The sequence below is a fragment of the Chenopodium quinoa genome, unplaced genomic scaffold (genome assembly GCF_001683475.1).
Source record: "Chenopodium quinoa cultivar QQ74 unplaced genomic scaffold, ASM168347v1, whole genome shotgun sequence".
Taxonomy (NCBI): domain Eukaryota; kingdom Viridiplantae; phylum Streptophyta; class Magnoliopsida; order Caryophyllales; family Amaranthaceae; genus Chenopodium; species Chenopodium quinoa.
In genome coordinates this window covers 1,411,000-1,435,641 of record NW_018745082.1, presented here as the reverse complement: position 1 = coordinate 1,435,641, position 24,642 = coordinate 1,411,000, and the positions used below count along the sequence as shown (strand labels likewise).

The 24,642-nt window shown below is 35.7% G+C and overlaps 1 protein-coding gene across 3 annotated transcripts; it reads left to right on the top strand.

Annotated features, from left to right (window-relative positions):
• The first annotated feature begins 14,409 nt into the window (after positions 1 to 14,409).
• LOC110709917 lies at positions 14,410 to 24,195 on the top strand. Of its 3 annotated transcripts, XM_021888176.1 has the most exons (12): positions 14,410 to 14,738; positions 14,829 to 14,948; positions 18,544 to 18,692; positions 18,780 to 18,989; positions 19,350 to 19,551; positions 21,050 to 21,113; positions 21,216 to 21,266; positions 21,427 to 21,480; positions 21,745 to 21,864; positions 22,134 to 22,258; positions 23,405 to 23,456; positions 23,583 to 24,195. In XM_021888176.1, exons 1-12 carry the CDS (start codon positions 14,542 to 14,544, stop codon positions 23,679 to 23,681), a joined length of 1,443 nt encoding a protein of 480 aa, XP_021743868.1. In that variant the 5' UTR covers positions 14,410 to 14,541; the 3' UTR covers positions 23,682 to 24,195. The 3 variants fall into 3 exon arrangements, with proteins under 3 accessions (XP_021743868.1, XP_021743869.1, XP_021743870.1); XM_021888177.1 differs by lacking the exons at positions 14,410 to 14,738; positions 14,829 to 14,948 and adding an exon at positions 18,268 to 18,413; XM_021888178.1 differs by lacking the exons at positions 14,410 to 14,738; positions 14,829 to 14,948 and having other exon boundaries at positions 18,552 to 18,692; positions 18,785 to 18,989.
• Positions 24,196 to 24,642: the final 447 nt, after the last annotated feature.

The window sequence follows — 24,642 nt, the reverse complement described above, 5'->3', positions numbered from 1 at the left end:
TTTGCTCCAAAACAGTTAATATAATTGCTTGGCCCTCATTCGTTTTACCACTAGTGAGAAGATATTGGTTAAGCATGCAAAAGAGAAAAGCCCTTCTTCTATAAACATGAAAAGATTCAGAATAAGGTCTATCAAAGTAATGGCGTGCAAATTCTTTTAAATTAACTACACTACAATCTACAATATTTTGTTAGATCTCTGTCTCTTAAATTAAATAAGCGCTCAAAATCTTTAGGAAAATTTGCAAATTACCACCCAAATAAAGTATCAATTTCTAAATAACCACCCATTTAAAATTTTATTTTAAATTACCAGCCACTAAAATGATTTTTTATGCAGATTACCACCTTTTTTCAAAATCCGGTGAAATTCAGATGAGTGGGGCCCTCCTAACGGCTACTAACGGCTAGTTTCTCCTTCCTAAATGAATTTTCCCCCGATTTTCCCCTATGTAACATTTCTCCTACCTTAATTTGCGATTTGTACTTCAAAAATTCCCCAAATTTCACTCCCTTGTAATTGTTGTAGCATCTTGAAGAAACCTCATAGGTGAATTCGCATCAGGTAACCAATGACATTCTTTAAATTTAGGGTTCTTATTGTGCTTAAATTGGGGAAAACTTGCTGATTAGTTGATTAGGGTTTACTTTCTTCTCAAATTAGGATTCTTTTCCTATTTAATTGGGAGAAACTGAGTGTTTAGTTATTTAGGGTTCATATTCTTTACCCAATTTAGGTTTTTTGTCATTGATTTGCTGTTTGTACTGGGTAAGTTGTGTTTGCAATTTGTGCACTTAATTAAGTACTGTTAGTATTAGTTGAAGCATGTTTTAAGCTTTTATGTTTATTTGTTGTTGGAATTATTGTGGCAGAAATGGAAGAGAATAAGGTGTTCTCATATTTAAGTATTTGAGTAGCTTACAATAGTGAAATCGACAAAAAAAAAAAATTAGGAGGGAAATAACGACTGTGGGACCCACACGCCTGAAATCAATCGGAAATTTTAAAAAAGTGGTAATCTACGTAATAAATTATTTTAGTAGGTGGTAATTTAAAATAAAATTTTTAATGGGTGGTTATTTAGAAAGCGGAACTATTTTTGGGTGGTAATTTGCAAATTTTCCAAATCTTTATAATAATATTCATTTATTCTAGGGTTTACCGCAAGATCTAATGAAGGGAAGCCTAAGATAGCACCAAATTCTTCCGGTAAAGGGCTAATTTCATCACACCCTAGTCTAAAACAATGAGTATATGTGTCCCAATATTCTAAGACGGTATGAATAAAATCTCTATCAAGATCTACCCCCTTAACACCATAAATACCTCCCATGTGAAAAAGTCAAGTTCTTTTCTCTCTTTAGCAGTTAAAGACCGACACCATTCACGAGTGAAATTGCTAAAACTCTTAGTAACTAAAGACATGATTATTTGTTGAGAAACTAAGATTATGATTAATCTGTTGGAATTATACAGAAATTCGGCAGATTAGGGGGCTATTTATGCAGAAAATCAATGTAGCTTTACTCCGGAAAGAACTCAGAATCAGCGTACTGCAGCGCCAAATGACAACACTGTCGCCTGGCGACAGCAGCAGCGCTAGGCAACAGCGCAAAACGCGTGGCGACACGTGGCGCTACGGCGTTTTCTCAACGTGCTATACAAACAGCGTTTTCTGGCTATGATTCGAATTCGTACAATGACTTTACGATTTTACCCTTTCTACCCATACATATTAATTTCATATATTTTCCTTCCATTTTCCTTTTTGGATTTATTCAGACTTAATTTAATTTTAGGTTTGTTTCAAATCCAATTTATTTTTCATATTTTCTTTTTGGGGGAGAAAGTCGAATACCCTCCATTAATAATAAAAATGACGGAAATTTTTGCGCAAAATTAATCACAATTTTATCACTTTTTTTTTTTTTTTGCACACACCCATATGCGCATAAAAATGCAAAAATAATATAGTCACAATAGATAAAAGTATGTATATACAAATATGTCTAACAAATGAGTCAATCAGGCAAAGTCCTATAAAAGTCAAAATAAATAAAACACAGGTACAACTACGGCGCTGGAGGACGCAGATGATGAGGAATGTTCATCATATCAAAGAACTGCGCAGAACGAGGAGTATGCTCCCCACCATCTCTAGTCTCTCCAGGAGGAGGGAAACTCAACTCAGGACCCAACCACCCAAGGTCGCCCTGGTGATGAATCAGCAGAGGCTGAGGCTGCTGCGATGATGAGCCGACCTCGTACGTCCCACCACCTCTCGGAGCCAAAGTCGCCTCTCCCTGGCCTACTGGCCCAGCATGCGCATTCTCAGATGAAGAGCCCGAGCCCTCCATCGCCTCGGTTTGGGCAGCGTCAGATCGGCCACCCCGACCTCCAGAAGTAATGCGGCGACGCCTCGAGCTAAACCTAGCCGACTCTCTCCGAACCTCAGGTCTCGTCCGAGTACAGGAAGGAATAGGATGTCCCTGCAAGAATAAACCAAGTCAGAAGTACCAAAAAAGAAATATAAACAATGCAGAAATAAAGAGAAAAAGCTACCTCCTAAATAGCGTCGTCGCAACGACATGAAGCCAATTCCTCATCCGCACGAGCTGGCTCCGAAAGGCGTATATGCACCTCGCCATCACTGTAACCACCTCGCGCGAGAATTGTCTAAAAAATAAAATCAGTAACAATACAAGACAGATATGAACAAATAGCAAGTAAATAACTCACCCGAGTCTGGTGGCGAGGAATAGATTGCTCAACAAAGCGCTGGTCCTCGGGAGCCGGAGGGATCATCTCCTCAATGGGCCCATATGTCCCCTAATAGTGGATGGACTTACGAGGGAGCACGAACTCAGTAGGCTTGGTTTGGCAAAAAGCAAACTAAAGTGAATAAAATATTACCTGGGGGGCTACTTAGCAAAAGATAAAAGATAAAAATCATATCGCCGCCTCCGCTGATAGAACAGGGGTTCGGAGCTAACAACGGCTGCAACTCCTCCTCGTAGCACCGCCCTAGGATAGCATGAGATCTCCAAAGGGTACCAGCAGGCGACCTCTCCGACATGCTAAGCAGCCTCACGTCATTGAACATGTGACGTGGCGGAAGAGCAGGGACGACAAGAATCTCTGAGGAGTGCTGAATAGCAACTCTGTCTCCTAGGTACACCGCCGCCCCATATGTCTCTAGGAAGTAGTGACGCACAGAAGTATACTGCGCAGCCAGCCCAGGGATAACCAAACCGCCACATGGCTGGTATAGTACCTCAGGCTCTTGCAAAGAATGCCTATGAGATAAAGATCTACCAAAAAAATACAAAGATGTTAACTATGCAAAAGATCGTACCAAGAGGATCAGCTTTCGAACATGGGCGGTAGTCGCCCGGTTGTTGTAGCGGCCTCCCCAACAGGCGCCAACAGGAAACTCGCGTGGTGATGGCCTCGCCGGTGCAAGTGAAGGAAAGTACTCGTAGAACCAAATCTACAAAAGATAAAAGATATCAGCGAGTGCTAACAAGAGCTTAGAGCTAACTTTGTAAGAGACGAAGTATACCTCTACGACTCTCCAGAAGCCGAAAAGAACGATGTTTCCTGTATAAGACCGGTGTCGACAAGAGTCTCGCAATGCGCGCAAAAAGTCAGCATAGGCCAAGCTGGCCCAGTCATAAGTCCCGATCAACTAAAGATCGCGGACGGTAGGAAGGTAGTAAAGTAGCACGCTACTACCCTTGTTAGGGGAAAACGTCCCTGACAGCAAAATAAGTGCAAAGATGCGCACCCGCTGCTCTTGGGTGGTCGCATCGTCCTTAAAAGCTATCGCCAGAGTAGACTTACGAATGCACTTGGAGCTGAATCGTGATGGCTCCACCTCAGCACGGGCCCGAATAGCAATTGAACCCAACAACTCATCAATTTCAGGAGAGTAGACGCTGATGGAGCTGTCAAACGGCATTGCAGTCGAACTAAACTCTAGTCCCGAGATAAGACTGAAGTCGGCTGGGGAGACCATCATCTCACCCCACGGGAAGTGAAAAGTGTTGGTGGTGTCCTAGAAGAACTCCACCAGAGCACGAACCACGCGGTGACTCCCGTCAAAAGAGTACATGGCCTGCGTAGCACGAAACAGGGCAATCAGCCCATAAGACTCCCAGAGAAGTCGCAATCCCTCATCAACGCTGAAGTACGTGTTGTACAGCTTGCCCAGGGTGTCGTTACCCGAGCCGTGGCAGCACGTCCTACCAACAGTAATCCCACAACGCACCCTCTCAGAAATGTAGTGGTCAGGGGCAAAGTAGAATGTCCGCTCATCCCACTCGGGGAAGGGACCAAGAGAAGTAGACGGGTCGGCATCCTCTTCAACGGGCTCATGCTCCCGTCGCGTGTCTCGGGACCGTGAACCCGAACCTCGTTGTCTAGCCATACTAAATTGTGCAAAATTGATGAAAATTAAGTTTCTATAGTATCTAAGGTTTTCTTAGCCGCATGATACTATGTTCGCAAAAAACAGAGTACGTAGTACTAAAACAGAGTACAATTTCAATTCAAGCGTATATGGCATTTTTCAAGCATCCAAAAAATTTCTTGCAATATTATGATAATTATTATGGCAAATTGGACAAGAATTTCTAGCAAAAACATCAAGAACAAGCCACATTGTTTTCCCGACCTTAAAAGGTTTAACAATGGTGAATTGTTCGTTTCTTCACCAAATTGAGTCAAACAAGTCTCAAAATACTCCCAAGGCAATATATAAAAGTAATCAAGCAATTTCATGGCATAAAATTTGACAAACAAAGCAAATTGAGCAATATAAGTTTCGAATTTTCAAGAAATTCGTGAACAAACATGTGCAAAATTCATCAAAATTCGAGTGAGTTTGGAAAAACCTTACATAGATCAGGAAACTAGATGAACAAAGCTTTGATTTGCAATAAATTTGAGCGAATTTGGTTGAGAAACAAGCAAGATTGAGCAATTTGAAGTTTTGCGGCGAACTCGGACGAAAAAAGAGCAGTAGCAGCGAAATGAGGAAGAAAAGGGATGTATATGAAAATCCCGATTCTGGCGTCAAACGACAGCTTTGTCGACTGGCGATAGAGTGCAGCGTCTGGCGATAGAGCAAAATCGCGGCGCCAGCGGCGTTGCAGCGGCGACAGAGCTCGAAGCCACTTAGAACGGTTATTTCGACCTCGTACAACAATTTTGGGTTCCTTGGTACGCCAGTTAGCCTCTATAAGCAATTTGACATGATTTAGTAATCGGCTCGGTTACAATCGCAAAATGGGTGATCGACCTGATAAATGATCATCTCACTTAGCTTAAAGCGCCTAAACATTGGCTCATCGCAAAGGCACCGACATAATGGTTCACAATACAGAAGCACCAACATACCGGTTCATAAGCAGCAAAGTGTCGACGCATCGGCATAGCAAAAGCAAAGTTCAGGCGAACTTTAAAGGATTGACAGACGTTGGTCTTCGGTGATACTCTTTAGAGTATTATCGCAACAAATGAGGATAGCTTCAAGCGAAGCAATCTTCGATCATATTCCCTGGCTTGCGGAAGATGGTCACAAAGCGCTAGAAGGTCGTTTCAGGCGAAGCAATCTTCGATCGGGTTCTCTAGCTTGCAGAACTCTATCACGGCGGAATTAGAGGTAGTTACAGGCGTAGGAGTCTTCAGACGGTATACTCTAGCTTGAGGAAGATCGTCAAAACAACAGTGGGATGGCCTTCCCTAGCTTGTGGAAGGTTGTCGCAACAACAAATGCAACAAATCGATTACCTCAAGAGACGTGTGCTCGACGGTGCAAGATACGCGTTTCTTAACTCTTTTATCTGTTTTAACTAACGCTAGTTTGCAGGTATCAAGTGTTACAAGAGTGATTTAGGATCGCAGAACGCTCTAAATCAGTCTCCGTCCATATCGATACTTTGACTTTTGTTTTCGAAACTTGCGTTTCTCCAAACTCAGTCAAAGTGGGGGCTTCTGTAGACACCCATTTATGTCTCCCCAAAATCAAACCCAGTGATGAATACCTTTCACATCGAATCATAATCGAATGAAGTGAAAGTGTGGAAAGTCTAGTGTTGCGGTTAGTTTTTAATTTTTTTCTTTCAATCTGTTTTCGAAAACCTGTTTTATGAAAATAGTAAATCCGGTTTAATTTTGTCCATGGCAAGGGTACAATAATGGTGTAGTTGGATCGGGCTCGAAAAGATCTTTCCAACGATATATTATAAGCCCAATTCCGATGAATAATGAGGAAGTTATGACCAAATTACTAAACTAGCCCGGTTTGATTCTTATATGCGGCCCAATGATCTAGAGGAGGGCCTATTATTGTTTATCATTCCTAATGCAATTAGGATTGATTATAGTTTTCTATAATCTTCTAGAAGGTTCTTTTGAATCCTAATTTGATTAGCATTGATAAATTGACTTTTAGGAGTTTTATTTAGAATAAAAGAAGTGTTTTAAGGAAATTAGAGTTTTACCCTCTCGTACGCTTAAATTTTATCAAAATAAGAAAACGTGTGGAAAAACTGATTGCATCGCCGAACTTGCATTCTGTCTCCTGGCGACAGACCTATCGACACGTCTGGCGCCTGGCGACAGCCCTATCGTCTGGCGACAGGCGCGTGTTTGGTGACAATGTCCTGTTTTATTCTTTTCGAAACTCTGATTCTTTTTTATCATATCCAGATGATTTTCTTTATAAATAGCCTCCTAAAACCTCTGTTTTCAATCATCAACTCTAATCAAGAAATTCTTGATACTTTTTCTCTCTCTTTTCTAAACTAGCCTTTACAAACAAAATTCCGCATTCGCAAGATCTAGATACACCTAGACAAGTTCGAAGTTGCCTTTGCCCTAGACGTGAAAGGTTTAATTTCTTAGGGTTTGGTCCCAAATCTCTATTTCAATTAATTGATTTAATTTTTTAATTTTATATTTTCCTTGAAGTTACTAATATGTGTATTTTGTTATTAGAAAGAGGTACGAAGCATCCAAGTAAGTGCTTTATTTGTTTTCATTGATATTATGATATAGAAATCATGTTTAGGTTATTATTTTGATTCCTAGTATCATGTCAGGATGCTTTCGTTAATTTAATATTTTAAATAACAACAATAAGTTCCTAGAATCATGTTTAGGGAAAAAGTTATAATATCAAATATGCTTAATGATTTATGTGATGCTTCCTATTTTCTTTCCTAGTATCATGTTAGTATCATGTTAGGGCTAAATATTTGATCTTTATTTTTTAGTGACATGCTAGGGTTTGTTATTAATCTTGTTAGTATCATGCCTAGGATCTTGCTATTAATATTATGCTTTAACATGATTATTTTAATTATGATTATTATTATGTTCCTTGATGTTTTATTGTTATTGCTTGATCACGCCTTTTATTCATGTTTAAAGGGAATTTGTACTTGTAATCACACTTAATAAGATAATTAATAATCTTGTTTAGGGTTAATTTGATTATAATTCAAGTGATCTCCAATAATAGTTTTATCTGTGCATTAATATTCAACCAACATAGATTAAACAGGTTTAGGGTAAACCTATTGATTGCATGTTAGTCAGAAAGCGCACATGAATACGAGAAGAATAAAGTAGAGGCCTATTATTAGGGCATGTTCTTTCTTTTTTAGATTGGATTTGTACCTTCATCCCCGAACTTCCAGTCATGGTTCCAGACCAATTGGAGTTAACGATCTCCTGGATCGTTAAGGGGTGTAACCTTCACCCTGTGAACGGTTTACAAGTTCCTAAAACTTGTTGGTGACTCTTTTGCTCTAGCTTTCTTCCCTTTGGACGCCACCGTACTTTAGTGTATGATCACAGTGGGGTTCAAGTTTTGGGTAATGCTTGATATATTCCCTACACTTAGCAAAGGGTAATAGAAAAACACATCGAAGAACCACATCTAAACAATTTTTGCACGCTTAAAGAAAGCCTCCAAATCTTCAGTTGAAGGAACAATGTGATGAGTGACATTTATGTCACTCTTAGGGTAGTGTTTTTGCTTTGTTTTAGCTTGTATTAGGTTTTTTATAGTTGATTTGTTCAAATAATGCGTGGATACATGTCTCGATGCGTTTTAGATGAAATTGCATATGTGCTTGAATGCTTGCCTTTATTGCGTGTTAGCATCGTTGCCTCTACCTTATCGCTTCCCTTGGTGTTTATGCTTAGGTATTTTGAAGTTAAGGATTGCAAAAAAGAAGCCAACAAGGCACGAGAGGGGATTTAAAAAATCGAGGTGCGTGGGCACTCAACCCTGTGAGAAGGTGCACACAAAAGGCAAAATTGCAGAATTGAGGCAGAAAGTTTTGTGCGGGCTGTGTGCGGGCGCGCAGCCTAGCAACACGGGCGCACAACCGCAGCACAAGCCGCGCAACCCACGAAGGCGCGGGCGCACAGGCCACTGTGCGCTGACGCGTAAGCCTAGTGCGCAGCGCGCATCAGACCCCTGCTCGACTTATTTCGTGACTTTTTAAATATGTGAGGCTGATTTTGTATGGGGAGAGAGCCTATTCTTTAGATTTCTTTCTCTAGTTTTAGGAGAGCTTCTCTCTCTAGGTGTAGCTTAGGATTAGAGTAGTTTAGAGAGAGAAATTGAGAGATCTTTAATGGTGGTATTTGGAGCTTGAAGATTCAACTTGTGACAATTGTTTTGGTGATCTCCTTATTAAATCAATGAGAATTTCTAACCTTCTCTCCTCTATATTTATTATTTATTGTTTTTTATTATTACCTTTGGTATTATTTTTCCTTAGTTGTAACTTAAAGGAGTTACATTAAAGAGCAAACAAAAATTATGTTTGATGGAGAAGGCATTACTTGTAACTTAAAGGAGTTACATTAAAAACCCACATACTAGCAAATCCTACCCACACCAAACCTAAGCAGCAATCAATTTAAACCATGACACATACAATCCTATATAATTATACCATCTAACATCCATCTCCAAACGATCAAAAAAACACCCACAAAACAATTATGTCACAACATGTATAGTCGTCTATAAACCAACCTCAAGGGCTTATCATACAACCTTTTCACAAAATTTTTTTTAAACCCAAACCAGGAATAAAAAAAAAGAAAAAAAAAATCCAAACTCAACTAAGGCAAAATCAGAAAAGAGCTCAAAACCAATACAAAAACAAAAAAAAAGTATCACGACACAAAATGGAAGAATATATACCTTTAACAGCCTAGGACGAGGACACCAACAAAACAGTAAAGGCCAAAACTACATCCCAGTAACCTAAACAAAGTCCAAACACAGCATGAGTACACCAACCAAAATACTAGTCACATAACCACGAAACCTTGCTACTAAATAAAAAGAAAACAATAACAACTCCACTAGAAATACTACATTGACCTCTTCTATCCCCCAACACCATGCAAAATATACATCATGAACACCAACATTCAAACCTTCTTTTTTTAAGATACACAACATCACACCAATTCAAGATCCTATGTTAAAAATCCAACATCAAACAAATAATTCCTTTTCAACCAACTCCCTTGTTAACATTGTATGCAACATAACATTGATTCATTTATTCAACATAATAAGAAATAATTAACAAGTCTACAACCCACCCACCCACCCCCCCCCCCCCACCCACCGCACTACAATCAACACTAATATATAAACTCCAAAGAAACAAACCAATAAAAACAACAAAGAGCAATACAGAAGCAGTAAATCAGCTTAACACATAAGATGATGCTCCAATTTACAACAACCAAGCAATTAAGAGCAGAAACCTTTGTTCTAAAACACATCTTATCAGCATTTTCAAAACACATCTTATCATTTAAAAACAAGCATTTTCAGAACACATCTTATCATATATAAACAACAATATAAACCATAACTTGATAATGATCACACCAAACAATTAGTATAGGAAAACTTCAATATCGGTAACAGCATTATAAAGTCCATTGAATGGCTAATATAGGCAAACTTCATATTTGGCAAAAGCATTATTTAAGTCCACTGTACCATAAGTATTGACAAACATCATAATTTTGTAAAAGCGTCCTTTAATAAGTACAATCAATAATATTAAGCTAATTAACTTGACAAAATGAATGAAGGTAGAACTTTTGATTACCTAAACCCAATTGGTTAAAGAAAATACCTACAAAAAGATACAACCACAAAAGAAGTTTCATATATATACCATAGTCACAACCCCCGTCCCTCCTCCAAAGGTTAAAACCTTCCTCAGAAAAAACAAAACGAACATAAAGCGCATTAGTAATCCAATTAAATAATTTAAATCAGATCACATGCATGCATCAACTCCAATCATCCTATCAAAGACAAATGCAAACTTTAAAACTTACCAGAACTGCAAACCTAACTACCTAAATATGGTACACTAAACAGCATAAACAATAGACCAAATAACCCAAGAAACTAACACCCATACATCCCCAAATCCGAAATTCCATATTAATTCTAAATCTAAGCAAACACCACATCACGAAAACTATAAATGTGCAAAACATCGATCCTTAGGAAAAACAACCACCATCACTGTGAAAGCCATTAACAAACCACATAAAATGCAGACCAGAAGGAAAGAAAGAAAATAGAAAAAGCGTAAAACTGACGTGGCGAACTAATGGATGTAACATAACACCTACCCCACAAATAGCTCAATAAGGGCAGAACCGTAAAATGACCAAACTAAGTAAGGGCAATTTCGGCAAAGCTATTGCTAAGCTACAGTGCTGCGAATTTGCACTTCTCATATTTAAGGGTTGGGAGATAAACTAATCAAATCATTTGTAAAGGTATTATGAATCATTTTAATAGAATATTTGGGGTAATTTTATTTATTTAAAAGACTTTGTAGCCAATTCAACTTTCCACTTTTAATAAATTAAAGTCAACAAGTTTTAATTTGAATGGGTGAGGAAATGTTAGTTTTCTTTAGACCATCTCCATTGGTGAGATTCAACTTTGAGTATTGAAATACAAAATGAGTTGTTTTTTACCTCCAATGGTGATACCCCATCTACTTCTCAATTTAGCAACTCATGTGAAGTCCAATTCTCCAATGGTGAGACTCTCTAAAGTATACTAATGTTACTTTCAATTTATGTCCCACCAAATCCGTATTATATCTTTTATTAAAAATAAAAATAAAAATAAAACTTAAATAAATTACAAATATATTATAATATTAATAAAGGATCCACACTTTTGTCAAATGAACTCAAAGTTGAGTATCTAAACTTAGCAACTTTCTTTTGGAGTTGCTAAGTTTAGATACTAACTTCTTGGTATCCTTTGTATAAAAAAATACACTTTCTCTCCTAAATAAACTCCTCAAATTCTCACCATTGGTGATGGTCTTATAAATTCATTAAGGATAAGATAAGGAGAGCAGTTGTACAGGGTTTTTTAATAGAAAACTATATATACCCACTTAAGAACAAATTTTGCATTTTCCCAAAGGTGAACATCAAAAAGGTAAATTCTCTATCACCCTCTCTTTATTTTCCCCCACACATGCACACTTCACCACGCAATGGGTGGCCGGTGTCCCACCACCACTCGTTGTCCACTTTATAAAATGAAAATATCAAAATACTTACGTCACACTATAATTTTTTTTTAAAAAAAAGTTATACTATTATCCCTACTCATGACTAGGGATGGTAATGGATTTGGACCCGACCCGGATCCGTGGATCCAGATTCGTTTTTCACGGATCTGGGTCTTCAAATTTTAAACCCGACGGATCCGGAACCTGCTGACAAAAATGGATCTGGATCTGGATTTGGGCCTTAGACCCAAATCCAGATCCGTGGACCCGTTTTTTTTATTTTTCCTATTATAAAAACTAAAATTGTTTGTTTCTTTATTAAAAATGTTGATAATGTTAGTAATGATAAAGATTAACCCTTTCAAGAGATGAATTTTGGATGCTCATATTATATACATCATCGTTGTTTTTTCACTAGCTCATATATAACATCGTATTTTTCTTTTTTTGTTGTTGTTTATAATTTTAATTCAAAATATGAGTGTATAAGTTGGTTAATTTGGGGTTGAACTAAATAACCAACAACGTATGTTTGAAATAATTTTTTTGATCCGAACATTACATTTATTGCAGAAAATTAGGCAAAATATATTAGACCCGGATTCAGACTCGGATCCGTTGGACCCGACGGATTCGGATCCGGGTCTTCATTTTCTAGACCCAACGGATCCGGGTCGAATCTAGATCCTATATACAAAAACGGATCTGGATCCGGGTCCATCCGGACTCGGTTCATATCCGACCCGTTGTCATCCCTACTCATGACCTAGTTAATTACACTCATAATTAGAGGTGTCAAAACTACATTCACTCGACCCGATTCGAAATCGACCCAAAAAACATCCCATTCAGAGTTCAACTCGCATGGACACAATAATTTAGCATGATTTAACTTTAAAAATTGACCCGACCCGACCTAATCTCACAGTACCCAATATGAACATCCAAAATGAAACCCCTACTCATAATAATAGCTCAATCCCACTTTAAATATCTTAAATAATGTAAGATTTACTTTTTTTTAATATATATTTAAAAAAGTTAGTGTTACAAATATAAATAAACTGAGAATGTATATATACATATGACTAGTGTTTTTTATGAGATCGAATGAAAAACAAGAGGAAGCTCCATCTTGATAAACAAAATTTGTTTATAGGCTTTATTTTTTTTTATTGAAAAGCAGTTAAAAGTTTTTTGGGGCTTACCACCCATAAGAACACAAGTGAAAACCCCTACAAAGACTCACAATTGAGACAATAGGAAAGAGACAGTGTTTATAGGCTTTATTTAGCCAACATGCGCTTTTGTAATTATATCAACAATTATGGGTCCCATATAAGTACTTTGTATAAAGTTATTGATTTATTTACTACTGAAAATTTTACCATTTAATAATTACTCGGCAAAATTTGTTTATAATAAAGATGATAAACTTGTATTTTTTTCGAAACTAGGGATTTTTATGCGAGCAGATGGGCTAGTCCTTTGAGGAGAATTATTACTGATGGCCTTTATGCCTTATGCATATTTGCATGGTATTTTGTTATATCTATTAGCATGACAATTTTTAAGTACTTATTAAGACGAATTGAATAAATCAAACAAATCATCATAAAATTATATACTTCGTAATTTTTCTATTTCATATATATTAATAATAATTTAACTAAATAGTGTTTATTATATTCCAAATAGGAAAAAAAAATAAAGAAAGTAAAAGATAGTTTAAATATTGAAATAAACATAAATAGTTAATCAATTTTAAGGCTTTGGAATTCAACATAAAAAAGTTTCATATGCGGCTGGCCGCACTGTACGGCCAGCCGCAATATTTATTTATTTATTTTTATTTATTTTTCTCTCTCTTCTCTATCTCCTATTCTCTTTCCTTTTTTCTTCTTCCCACCTAAACACACCTCTTTCATGAACTTTCTTCTATCTCTCTTCTCTCCTCTTTCTCTCTCCTATTTTCATCTTCTCTAGTTAGCCCACTCAAATTAAACAAGTTAAATGGAGCAGCGGTGGTAGCGGGTAAGGAAGCTCCTCATACTCCGTCGTCGAAAAACAAGCTAGAGGTTTTAAGGCCAAATTTAGCCATGAAAACTCTAGATCTAGAGTTTTTATGGCTGAATTTCGCCTTTTTAGCCATATTTCAAGTGAAATTCGAATTCCAATATTAATTTTGAGGTATTTGTTCGATTTAATTTTTTTTTTAACTATTTTAATTAATTTTATGGTTGTGGGTTCGGTTTGGTTGGATCTAGGCGTGGTTGTTAGTGGTATGGGAGTTGGTGGTGGTGTGGTGGAGTTTAATGTTTTGAGGACGGCGGTTGAGAAAGGTTGGTGTTGGTGGTGGTTACGGTGGGTTTGGATGTGGGTAAATAGTTACCAGGTCAGGGGCTACTACGGGTTACTAGGTTGGGGTTATTAGGTTGGTCAAGGGTTACTAGGTAGGGGGTTACTAAGAGTTACTGGGTCGATTAGGGGTTATTAGGTCGGTTAGGGGTTACTTGCGGTTACTAGAGGTTACTAGGTTATGGGTTACTAGATCGGCTAGGGGTTAATGAGTTACTAGGGGTTACTAGGTCGGTTAGGGGTACTAGGGGTTACTAGGTTAGTCAGGGGTTACTTTGTCTGGGGGGTTAATAGAGGGGTTACTTAAGTGGAGTTAATTGAGAGGTTACTTAACTGGAGTTACTTAAGGGGTAAAGCCACACCAAAAATGCGCTGAAAAGAATATTTTTAGAGATACTCCGTATAAATGTTCGTGCACTATTTATAATATGTTTTGCAAACTTTTTTTCGAAAACATAACCAAAACACCAAACGTACCTTCATTAGTTGATTGGGTGCAAAGGTGTAATTGGAATCTCCAAATTCCCCCGAAATCAAAAGAGGTGGACACACTTTCTCTCTCCTACTCCTGGAAATGGCAGCCATCTCCGGCTTCCCGCCTCACTTTCTCTCTCTATCCTCGCACTATCACTCCCAAACTACTACTACTACTTCCACTTCCTTTTCCTTCTTCTACCATCATCATTCTTGCTTCCATTCAAATCGACGCTCCTGCAATTCCCAATTTTCTGTCGCTTGTCTTGCTTCCACCCCATCTACCAAGAAATCTAGGTATAATTCTTCGTGTTTCAATCAACAATTTTTGATTTATTTGTAAAAATATTTGTGGCTTTTTTTATGAAAATTTGAATTGAGTTGCAGGCCGAGTAGGAAGCTTATGAGTGATGATGAACTACGCAATGTTCTTCGAGAATTCGTTGCTTCTGTTGGATTGCCTGAGGGTCATGTTCCTTCTGTTAAGGAGCTTTCGCATCATGGAAGGTTCTGTATTTTTCATTGAATTTTCACTGAATTTTTTATATTTAATTGTGTTATTGGATTGTGTTCAATATTTTGAAATGGGTTGAATTATGTGATTTAATTGTGTGATAATTGAAGGTAAACTATGATTTTGATCTTTTGAGGATGGAATTTCTGCTGAGATTTATTAAGCTGAATTGGTATGTTGTATTTCAGTGTATCGTTTTTAGAAATTAAGGCGATTTTTCAGTCGAGCGAGCTAGGAGGAGGTTTGGGGTTGGGGGGTTGTAATGGGGGAATACAGTGGATTCTGAAAATTGAGTTACATGTACTTAATTATTCATACTTATCTAGGTTCAATTGGGTTGGAGCTTTCTATGTAATCCGGTGAACAACTTTAGTGCTGCTTGAATTCTTCTTTTGGGGTTGGAAATGCTTTGAAAGAGAGTTTTAAGTCTTAGTGACCGAATGTTATTTTTCCATAGTGCATGCTTAGTTGTGAAACTTGTGATGATACTAATTTGATGGAGATGAGGAAATTTGAGTTTGAGGGAGCATTTGGTATGGTTCGTGGAAATTGAATCAATTAGTGAGGGAAAGGGTAGTGAAAATTATTATTGTTATGCGATTTTTTGGTATGCGAATATGCGATAGAATGGAATGGAATCATTTGAGACATAGAGATAGAGTAAGAGATTAGAGAGGGTGACATGATTTGTTATCATTGGGAAGGGTAGGATGGAATCAATTACCCTCAAATATGGAAATATTTACCATAATCCTCAAACCAAGCAACCTGTGGTGTACTTTACAACTATGTTACATGGACTCATCATTCTATCTTAAGTACGCGTCTTGGACTTTCGACACTTGGACATGGGTAGGACACTTAGACACTTCATTTAGTTCAAAATTATCTTAATTTTCACTAAATAGCCGAGTTAGACAAATGGACATGTACCCTTATCAGACATGGGCACCCCTTTAAAGGCTTTATCTCTATCCCTAAATCACTTCTTTCAACATGATCCAAAAATGATACGGAGTAGTAAGAATGTTTGTAAGGGGATTTCTAATTTTTATATATATATATATATATATATTTTTTACCATGTTTCATCTTCTACTACAAACAAGTTTTTATTTTATTTTATTTTATTATTATTTTTTTCTTTATAGTGATAACTGATAAGAATAAAATTAGAAGTACATCCTATACAATTGAGTGAAAGGTAACAAATATCTCGAAGTTATTTCTTTTACTTTTTAGGGATTTTTTGGCTAGAATATGATAGTGGCTCTTTGCTGTTTAAGGGGTATGCTATTGCAACGATAGGAGCAAGGCCCAACCCTAAAAGTTTGTAAACGTTGACTTGCATATGTTCCTATTCATATGGTAAGATCTACTTCCTGCTGAGTTGTGAAGTATGACTAATAATTTATAATAAACCTTCAATGAAATGTAATTCTCTAGATTAGTGGTAGCCAAACTAGATATCCAATCTAGTTTATCCGAAACACTCCCTATGTGTTTTTTTTTTTTTTTTTTTCAAAAAACAAATAAAAGGTGCATAACTTTCCTAAACCAATCGTTTTTTTTTTAAAGCGCTTTACTTTTTTTTTTATTTTTTTTTATTTTTTTATTTTTATAGTTTTTGTTATATCTATCTCCTCAAATGTTCTCTTACTATTTATTTTATTTATATTTATATTTATATTATTTATTTATTTATTTATTTATTTCTTATTTTCTTCACATCCCTTACTTTATAATAATCTATTACCCTACTATCTCTTTTTATATTTATTTTATCATTTATCTCCTCACATCCCTTATTTCTAAATAATCTATTACTATACTATCTATTTTCTATAATTTTTTATCCCCAACAAACCCCACTTACACTATATTTTACTAAATTCAACTCATCTTTCTAAAACTACGTGCCTGTTCAACCAAAAATATATATATTTTTTTTTACCATGTTTCATCTTCTACTACAAACAAGTTTTTATTTTATTTTATTTTATTATTATTTTTTTCTTTATAGTGATAACTGATAAGAATAAAATTAGAAGTACATCCTATACAATTGAGTGAAAGGTAACAAATATCTCGAAGTTATTTCTTTTACTTTTTAGGGATTTTTTGGCTAGAATATGATAGTGGCTCTTTGCTGTTTAAGGGGTATGCTATTGCAACGATAGGAGCAAGGCCCAACCCTAAAAGTTTGTAAACGTTGACTTGCATATGTTCCTATTCATATGGTAAGATCTACTTCCTGCTGAGTTGTGAAGTATGACTAATAATTTATAATAAACCTTCAATGAAATGTAATTCTCTAGATTAGTGGTAGCCAAACTAGATATCCAATCTAGTTTATCCGAAACACTCCCTATGTGTTTTTTTTTTTTTTTTTCAAAAAAACAAATAAAAGGTGCATAACTTTCCTACACCAATCGTTTTTTTTTAAAGCGCTTTACTTTTTTTTTTTATTTTTATTTATTTTTATTTTTTTTATAGTTTTTGTTATATCTATCTCCTCAAATGTTCTCTTACTATTTATTTTATTTATATTTATATTTATATTATTTATTTATTTATTTCTTATTTTCTTCACATCCCTTACTTTATAATGATCTATTACCCTACTATCTCTTTTTATATTTATTTTATCATTTATCTCCTCACATCCCTTATTTCTAAATAATCTATTACTATACTATCTCTTTTCTATAATTTTTTATCCCCAACAAACCCCACTTACACAATATTTTACTAAATTCAACTCATCTTTCTAAAACTACGTGCCTGTTCAACCAATGCACTTAAAGAATTGGAGGGAGTATTGGACATTCAAAACTTCGGATTAAGGAAAATACATCCAAAAATAATTGGATATCCAATCCAAAATGTCTAAACATAAAAAATCTGATCAAATTTGTAGTATCTTAGACGCAAAAAACCAAATTAGATCTCCTAAATTTCTTAATGGATCGATAGGATCTCTATCGGATCGGATTATTTGACAACTTCTACTCTATTGTGTATTGGTATGTTAGTGTTATGTGCTAGTTAATGAATTCAATATACAAGTTTTTGTTGTTGAAAGCTGGGGTGTCTATTTACTTATTACAGATGCATGGTTATCCATTGAATTATTTGTCCAAAAGCATTTAATCAATTGGGAGGATAATAAGAATATTCTTCAATTCATGAGTACCATTTATCCTTAAATTATATGCCCAAATTCAATTTATTAGCGTACTTCTTCCTTAATTTCACTAGTCTCTTGGCTTGTTCATGACACTTTATTGAAATTCACAGCCAAGTCTTTCATGTTTTCAATGTAGAGACTGGGGTTGGCCACATGTGCTGGCTCAATAATCACATCTTGGGGAGCTCATCCCATCCTAGTTGGCTTCACCTCTCGACGTCCTTAGCTGCCCATTTAAAGCCTTATGTCGTCTCATATGGTGCCAGATGTAAATCACATTTTCCATTATGTGCCCCTTGCTCTATTGTGCATTCTAGGTTTTTTTGTAAGAGATAGTGTATGCATTACGTATATATAGATGGTGATATTTATTTTTGTCTACATCTTAAAATTTGCAGGAAAGATCTTGCAAACATCGTTCGAAGGAGAGGGCACAAACTTATTAAAGAGCTTCTCGCTAACTCTCCCAATATAGCAACCGATGGGTTTGATTCTTTCAAAGACATAAGTATTCATTCCATTGAAAATAGTGACCATGAGAAAACAGGTCAATTTGGTAGCTTTGTTTACTAGTCTGAGTTTTACAGTGCATACCATCCAAACTCTTTATTGATTTCTTTATCCCATTTAAAAGGTCAGGAGGAGAAGCTGGATGATTCAGCTGAAGAGCCTAAAGATATTCCTTTGGTGGATGATGATTCTGCTACTGGAACTAGCTTGGTGACACATTGTGAATCATCCTTCATTTCTAATGATGAAAGTTCTGTATCCGAAAAACATCTAATGTCCTTGCAGGATAAGGTGGAAAATTTTATGAAGTATGGACAATTAGATGCAGTTGAAGGTAAAGCCAGATACATGTAATTGTATAGTCTGTAGTATCAGATGAAACTTTAGTATCATCTCAGATTTTTAATCCCCACTTATATTCTTGTCATTCTTTTCCAATGATAACTTGCTCCTTCCAAGTGTGTTTGACCATATGGGTTACACACAATATAAGTGGCTATGTGTAATATACTAGATTTTACATTATGCTATAATTTTGTAAAGCATACTTCACTAAATATCATTTATTGAATTTACTTTCTGTAAAAGCAAGGCCTTATCTATAAAGGGTATATTCTACACCAGTCATCACCTTGATGTTTTTCCTTCTTTTAAATATTAACAATTTTCCTATATCCCCATTCTTTCTGATCAGATGATATGTATGGCAATTTAAACGTGAATGATGGCAGCAGCATTTCATATCATGGTCAGAGTTTTGTTGAAGGTGAACTGGTGAACCATAGTGAAGTGGATATGAGACATTTGGACCATGTAAGCAACAATAGTGTTGGACAGAATGGCTCCCTATTGCTAAAAAAGTTGACTTTTCCATCATTGGAGGACAAAAACAAAAGGTGCTCTTGTTTCTCCAATGTCTCCTACTCCTTTTCTATTTGTTCTTTGGGTCACTAGGTTTTGCATTTTTTTAGAATGTTGTTCCCATGGAGTCTTTTTGAGTTTTTTATTTCTCTGTTAATTATTGTTGTATTGTTGTGCAGCATGTAAATTTGTAGCTATCACATTCAACATGCTTTTAGAATAGATTTTGAAAATTTGCTGGGACAATTATGAAAAGCTTGAATAATGAACTACTGTAGAGCCTATCAATATCTCTTAATGAATATAACTAGTGGTGTCTGACGTACTTGTACTTCCATTTAAACATACGAGGTTCTTCAAACGCATCTAGGCATATCTATTGATTCTAGTATTTGGATGTGCTTAATGAATTAAGGGTCTGTCCCCCCCCCCCCCCCCCGGCCCTTATAAAAAAAATGTAATACTTCGTAATAATAATAATTTAGTTTTAGGTTGGAGTTTTCAAATGCTGTAGATAATATCTTACAATTGTGAGATATGGATTCCAAGGTGTAATAATGCAAGAATGAAATGCAAATGTTAGAACTGGTGCAGGCATGTTAGAGTATTCCGCCGATATTTGGGTATAAGGTTGCATTAAGGATCTGCATCAGATATTTTCTCTTTTTACAGGTTATGAAAAACTTTGCAAAGTTTGTAAAAGGTGAGGTGCCATGGTGTAGGTTTTTTGTACAATGATTATATATAAGCAGAGTAGGAGGTAATATATGGTAACATTTTTCATGGTAAACCAATAAGGGCATGAAAGATTGGGTCTCCTGGATCATAATTCATAATCCATTCATATTGGACAGATTGAGTAGAGAAGGATTCATGTGAGGGATTCATTGAGTTGACATCTTGATTTATGTAGATGATTCATGCTATGGCTGTTAAGGACTTAAGGTGATAATATTGTTACCATAGTGAGCTAATTAGTATTGCACAACTATGTTCAGGACTAAAGGTTTGATGATTCTAGAATCTGATATACTAGCTAACTTTCTTAGCATGTGATCTGTTTCCTTGATTCACTTTTGACAAAGTGTAAATGTCATCATGCATCATGCTACTATTGGAAACAGTTGTTATAGCTTAGGTTATTGCATTTCGATGTGTATCTGTACGATATTTCTTTTGAACTTAAAATGTTAATTTTAAGGGGACAACAATGATATGTTTATGATTTTCCCTTCCTACCTTCTTTAAAAGTTAAACAAGACGTAGAAAGTGAAACAATGCTTTGGACTACAGGTTGCCTTCATCTCTACTAAAAGGCTAGTGCTCTTTTAAGGTCGTTAAGGAACGCCAATAACAAATTTATGGTGTTCCCATCCTAGTTTGTAATGCAAAACTAAGATCTTGAAAAGAACTACAGCATGCTTTTCTCTACTGTGCCTTTGTCTCTACGTCTCTACTGAATGCCTATTGCACTTCTATTGTCTTTTAAAGGATACTAATGACTCATCTAGAATATTCCCTTTGACTTTGTAGGGATTTTAATTCATCTGTCCAAGGGCCACAAAAAACTGATTTTGATGACGATGTACACATTGAGGTTAAATCCATTTTCTTTTTGGATCATTCTACTGGTTTTTATTTCATTTTGTTGTTGTTGTTGTTGTAATAGTTACCGTTTTTTCCGCTATACACCATACAGGCTGTCAAAAAGGACAATGAAGTTGAGATCAGTCGTCTCAAACACATGCTGGTAATTATTAGCCTATTTTTTACCTTTGGAAATACTCATTTGTGTTTTCTAATGTTACAAATTACATCAATGTATATGTAATTATTTAAATTGTTCTTGCATCCCCCCCCCCCTGCCCCACTCCACTTGTTATCCCTTATTCTACCTGTGTTATGTGCAGCATCAAAAAGAGTTGGAGTTATCTCAGCTGAAAGAAGAGATTGAGAAGGAAAAGGTAGTGTCCTCCACATGAAGCCTCACCAGATCTACTCAATCAGTATATTGTATACACTTTTTTTATTTGTTCCTTTTCTTCTTTTTTTTTTTTTTTTTATTTTCAAAGTTTGGAAACTGCTTTAGTTGCCAAAAACTTAAGCTGTCAAGTAGTCTTTTGCATTCATATATCCTTTTCCTTTCTTTGATTGGCTACTGATAGATGTCAATTCTAATTTATACTCTCTCCCTTCCCCATTTAACTTCTCATTTGGATTTTCTTCAGCAAGCGTTGTCAATTTTGCAAACAAAAGCTGAAAATGAGATTATCAAAGCTCAAAAGCTTTTATCAGACAAGGATGCAGAGCTCAATGCTGCAGAAGAGAGCCTTTCTGGTCTTATGGAGGTGACCCATTTCTGATACAATTTTCTTCCACATTGACCATATAATTAGCAATGTCTTTTCAGTTAGGGTTTTTAATTTTAATAAAAGCAGTTTGATGTGTTCCCTTACTTAATTTCTGTCATTGTAAAACTTTAATTTGATTTGTCAAATTGTGCATTCAGAAGCATAGATGAAATAAAATTTGCCTTTCCTTTCTTTAGATGATATGGTTTGTTATAAAATCTAAATTTAATGTCAGTTTGATAAATTTACTCTATTTGGTGCATCAGGCAAAGATTGAGTACTCAGGAGAAGGGCAAGTGGTAGAGGTAGCTGGTAGTTTCAACGGGTGGCATCAAAGAATTAAAATGGATCCGCAACCATCATCTGCTGTAGTGGACCCTGTTGGATCAAGGTTTAATTAAACCATGATGAGTCTTCAATAATTTGAAATTGTCTTTTTCTTTTTCTTGTTTTATGTTCTTAGCATGCTGGGGGCATGGCTCCTAGTCCTTTTTGCCATGGAAATTATTCTTATCTTATGCATGTACGTAGTAAGTCTCAATATTCTTCAATTTTTGAAGATATTTTATATTTGAGAGCTACTGTGGCAACTGTTGGAATTTACTTTTTTAGTTAGAGATTTGGAGTTGCACGGGAGTGAAATTGCTATAGTGGCTAAAGTGAGTCTTATAGTTTATATTCTAATCGGTTAAGAGAAGACCACCTATGTCATACTTTCCCCCCTGGAATGAACTTGCAAGGTGTGGCATCTTGGGTGGTGCTCTTGTTGGAATTAGGTTGTGATCTGATCATCTGACAAGACCCATCAATAGTTAGCCTATATCATAGAAATAATATTGGATCGTGAAGTTTTACCTGTCAAGTGTCAACTGATGTTGGCTGAACAACTTTTGTAAGAACAAATGTATAAATTGTATTGGTAGAAAAATAGAACTATGTTTTCTTAATCTGGAAGAAGCTGCTGTGATGTTAGGACTTGGACTAGATGCCTCTTATTATAATCGCTTCGTTTTTGTAGTTGTTCCACTTTGACTATTGACAATTTGACACTTATAACAAAACTCACTTTGATCATATTTCTTTCCAAAAAAAATAACGGAGACATAAAATGATTAGGATTTGTCCCTATTTGTATTTTCAAAACTTAACTTCTTTGTAATTTGTGCTTGAGACAATAAGAGCTATGTGTTGGCAAACATGCTAGTCAAAGTAGAAGAACTAAAAAAAAAAAAGAGGGCTTATTGTTTAATGTGCACTGTTAATGAATTGATATTTTGCAACTCTTTATGTGCTTAGCTTATATTTTCATGCTCTGACGAAACTTGAAACATTTTGAGGTTTTTTGTCTGCAATTATTATATTGTTATTTGCCAATGCTTCTTATTCTGAATTAGTCCACAAGTATACGTTGATGCTTTTTAGTTATTTTTTATCCTTTTTACTTGTATACCTCTTAACCATAAACCATGCAGTTGAACTTGTTTTTCTTCTCAACGTGAACCATCAAAAAGTTAACCATGATGATAAATGTTGACAGGAAATCTAAGCTCTGGTCAACATCCTTGTGGCTATATCCTGGGGTGTACGAGGTAATAAGACATTCTACTACATTGTAATTTTTCTATTGCAACAAGAACACACAATTGCATCAAACCCACCCTGTCCCTCGTATGAGCTTACTGAGCAAGGTTTTGTTACTCCATAACAATTTTCAGATGAAATTTATCGTTGATGGGCATTGGAAAATCGATCCTGAAAGAGAATCGACCATTAAAGGTGGTGTGCAGAACAACATTCTCCGAGTTGATCGATAAAATGGCTTTGATTGGGTTTGGTAATCAAGACCCTACTGAAATAGATGGATAGATTATGGCTACTCATCAGTATAGAATTGTTATCCATAGTAAACTACCGCATTAGGGAATGTAATGTAATTCAGTTATGGACCTTCCAAGGCTTCAAGCCATGATCTTGCTTCTTATTTGGTTATAGTTATTGTCAAATAAATTTCGCCACCATTGCAGTGGCTGTCAAGCATGAAGGTTGCTGGTAATTAAAAAGGTAATCGCTCATGCATCAGATGGAGCATCCATCGTCCAAACTGGTCCATTTACTATTAAATACAAGCAGATGGAGCTTCTATCTTTCGAATTGATCCATTATGATTACATGTGATGAGTAATAAGGCTTTTTAATTGTCAATTTATGGGGTTAGTTTATGTTTTTATTAGCTTATTTACTTAGTTTTGGTCTTCTATTTTCAGAGTCTAGTTGTATTTGAATCAAAAATATTTTATTATACAGAAATATATGTACAGATTAAACAGTGTTTTTTAGTATTGTTCTATATTGTAGTTCTATCAGAACCTTTTTAATATTTAACTCTGTGATGTCTATAAAATATGTAATACTCAATATCTGCTTGGAGAGATCAACAGTATTTCATCTCTGTTCTTTCAGGTAACAAATCAAGTTCTTCCATTTCGAAGATACGTATTTATGTCCAAAAGTGCTTAATTTGTTACTCCCTTCATCCCTTAATTATATTCCTACTTTCCTCTATTATGTGAGGAATAAATATTAGAAATAGGAATGTAAATCGAGGAAGTATTTTCTATAATGTTCACTTTTTTAAATTTTTTTTTTAAAAAAAAGTTTAAATGAAATAATGAATACAGGGAATTGGAGGTAGCAGAAGAACCTATGGCGGATTACACACAGAACATATTACGTAGAAAAACACAATTTTGACTTCTTGGAAACATATGATTTTCT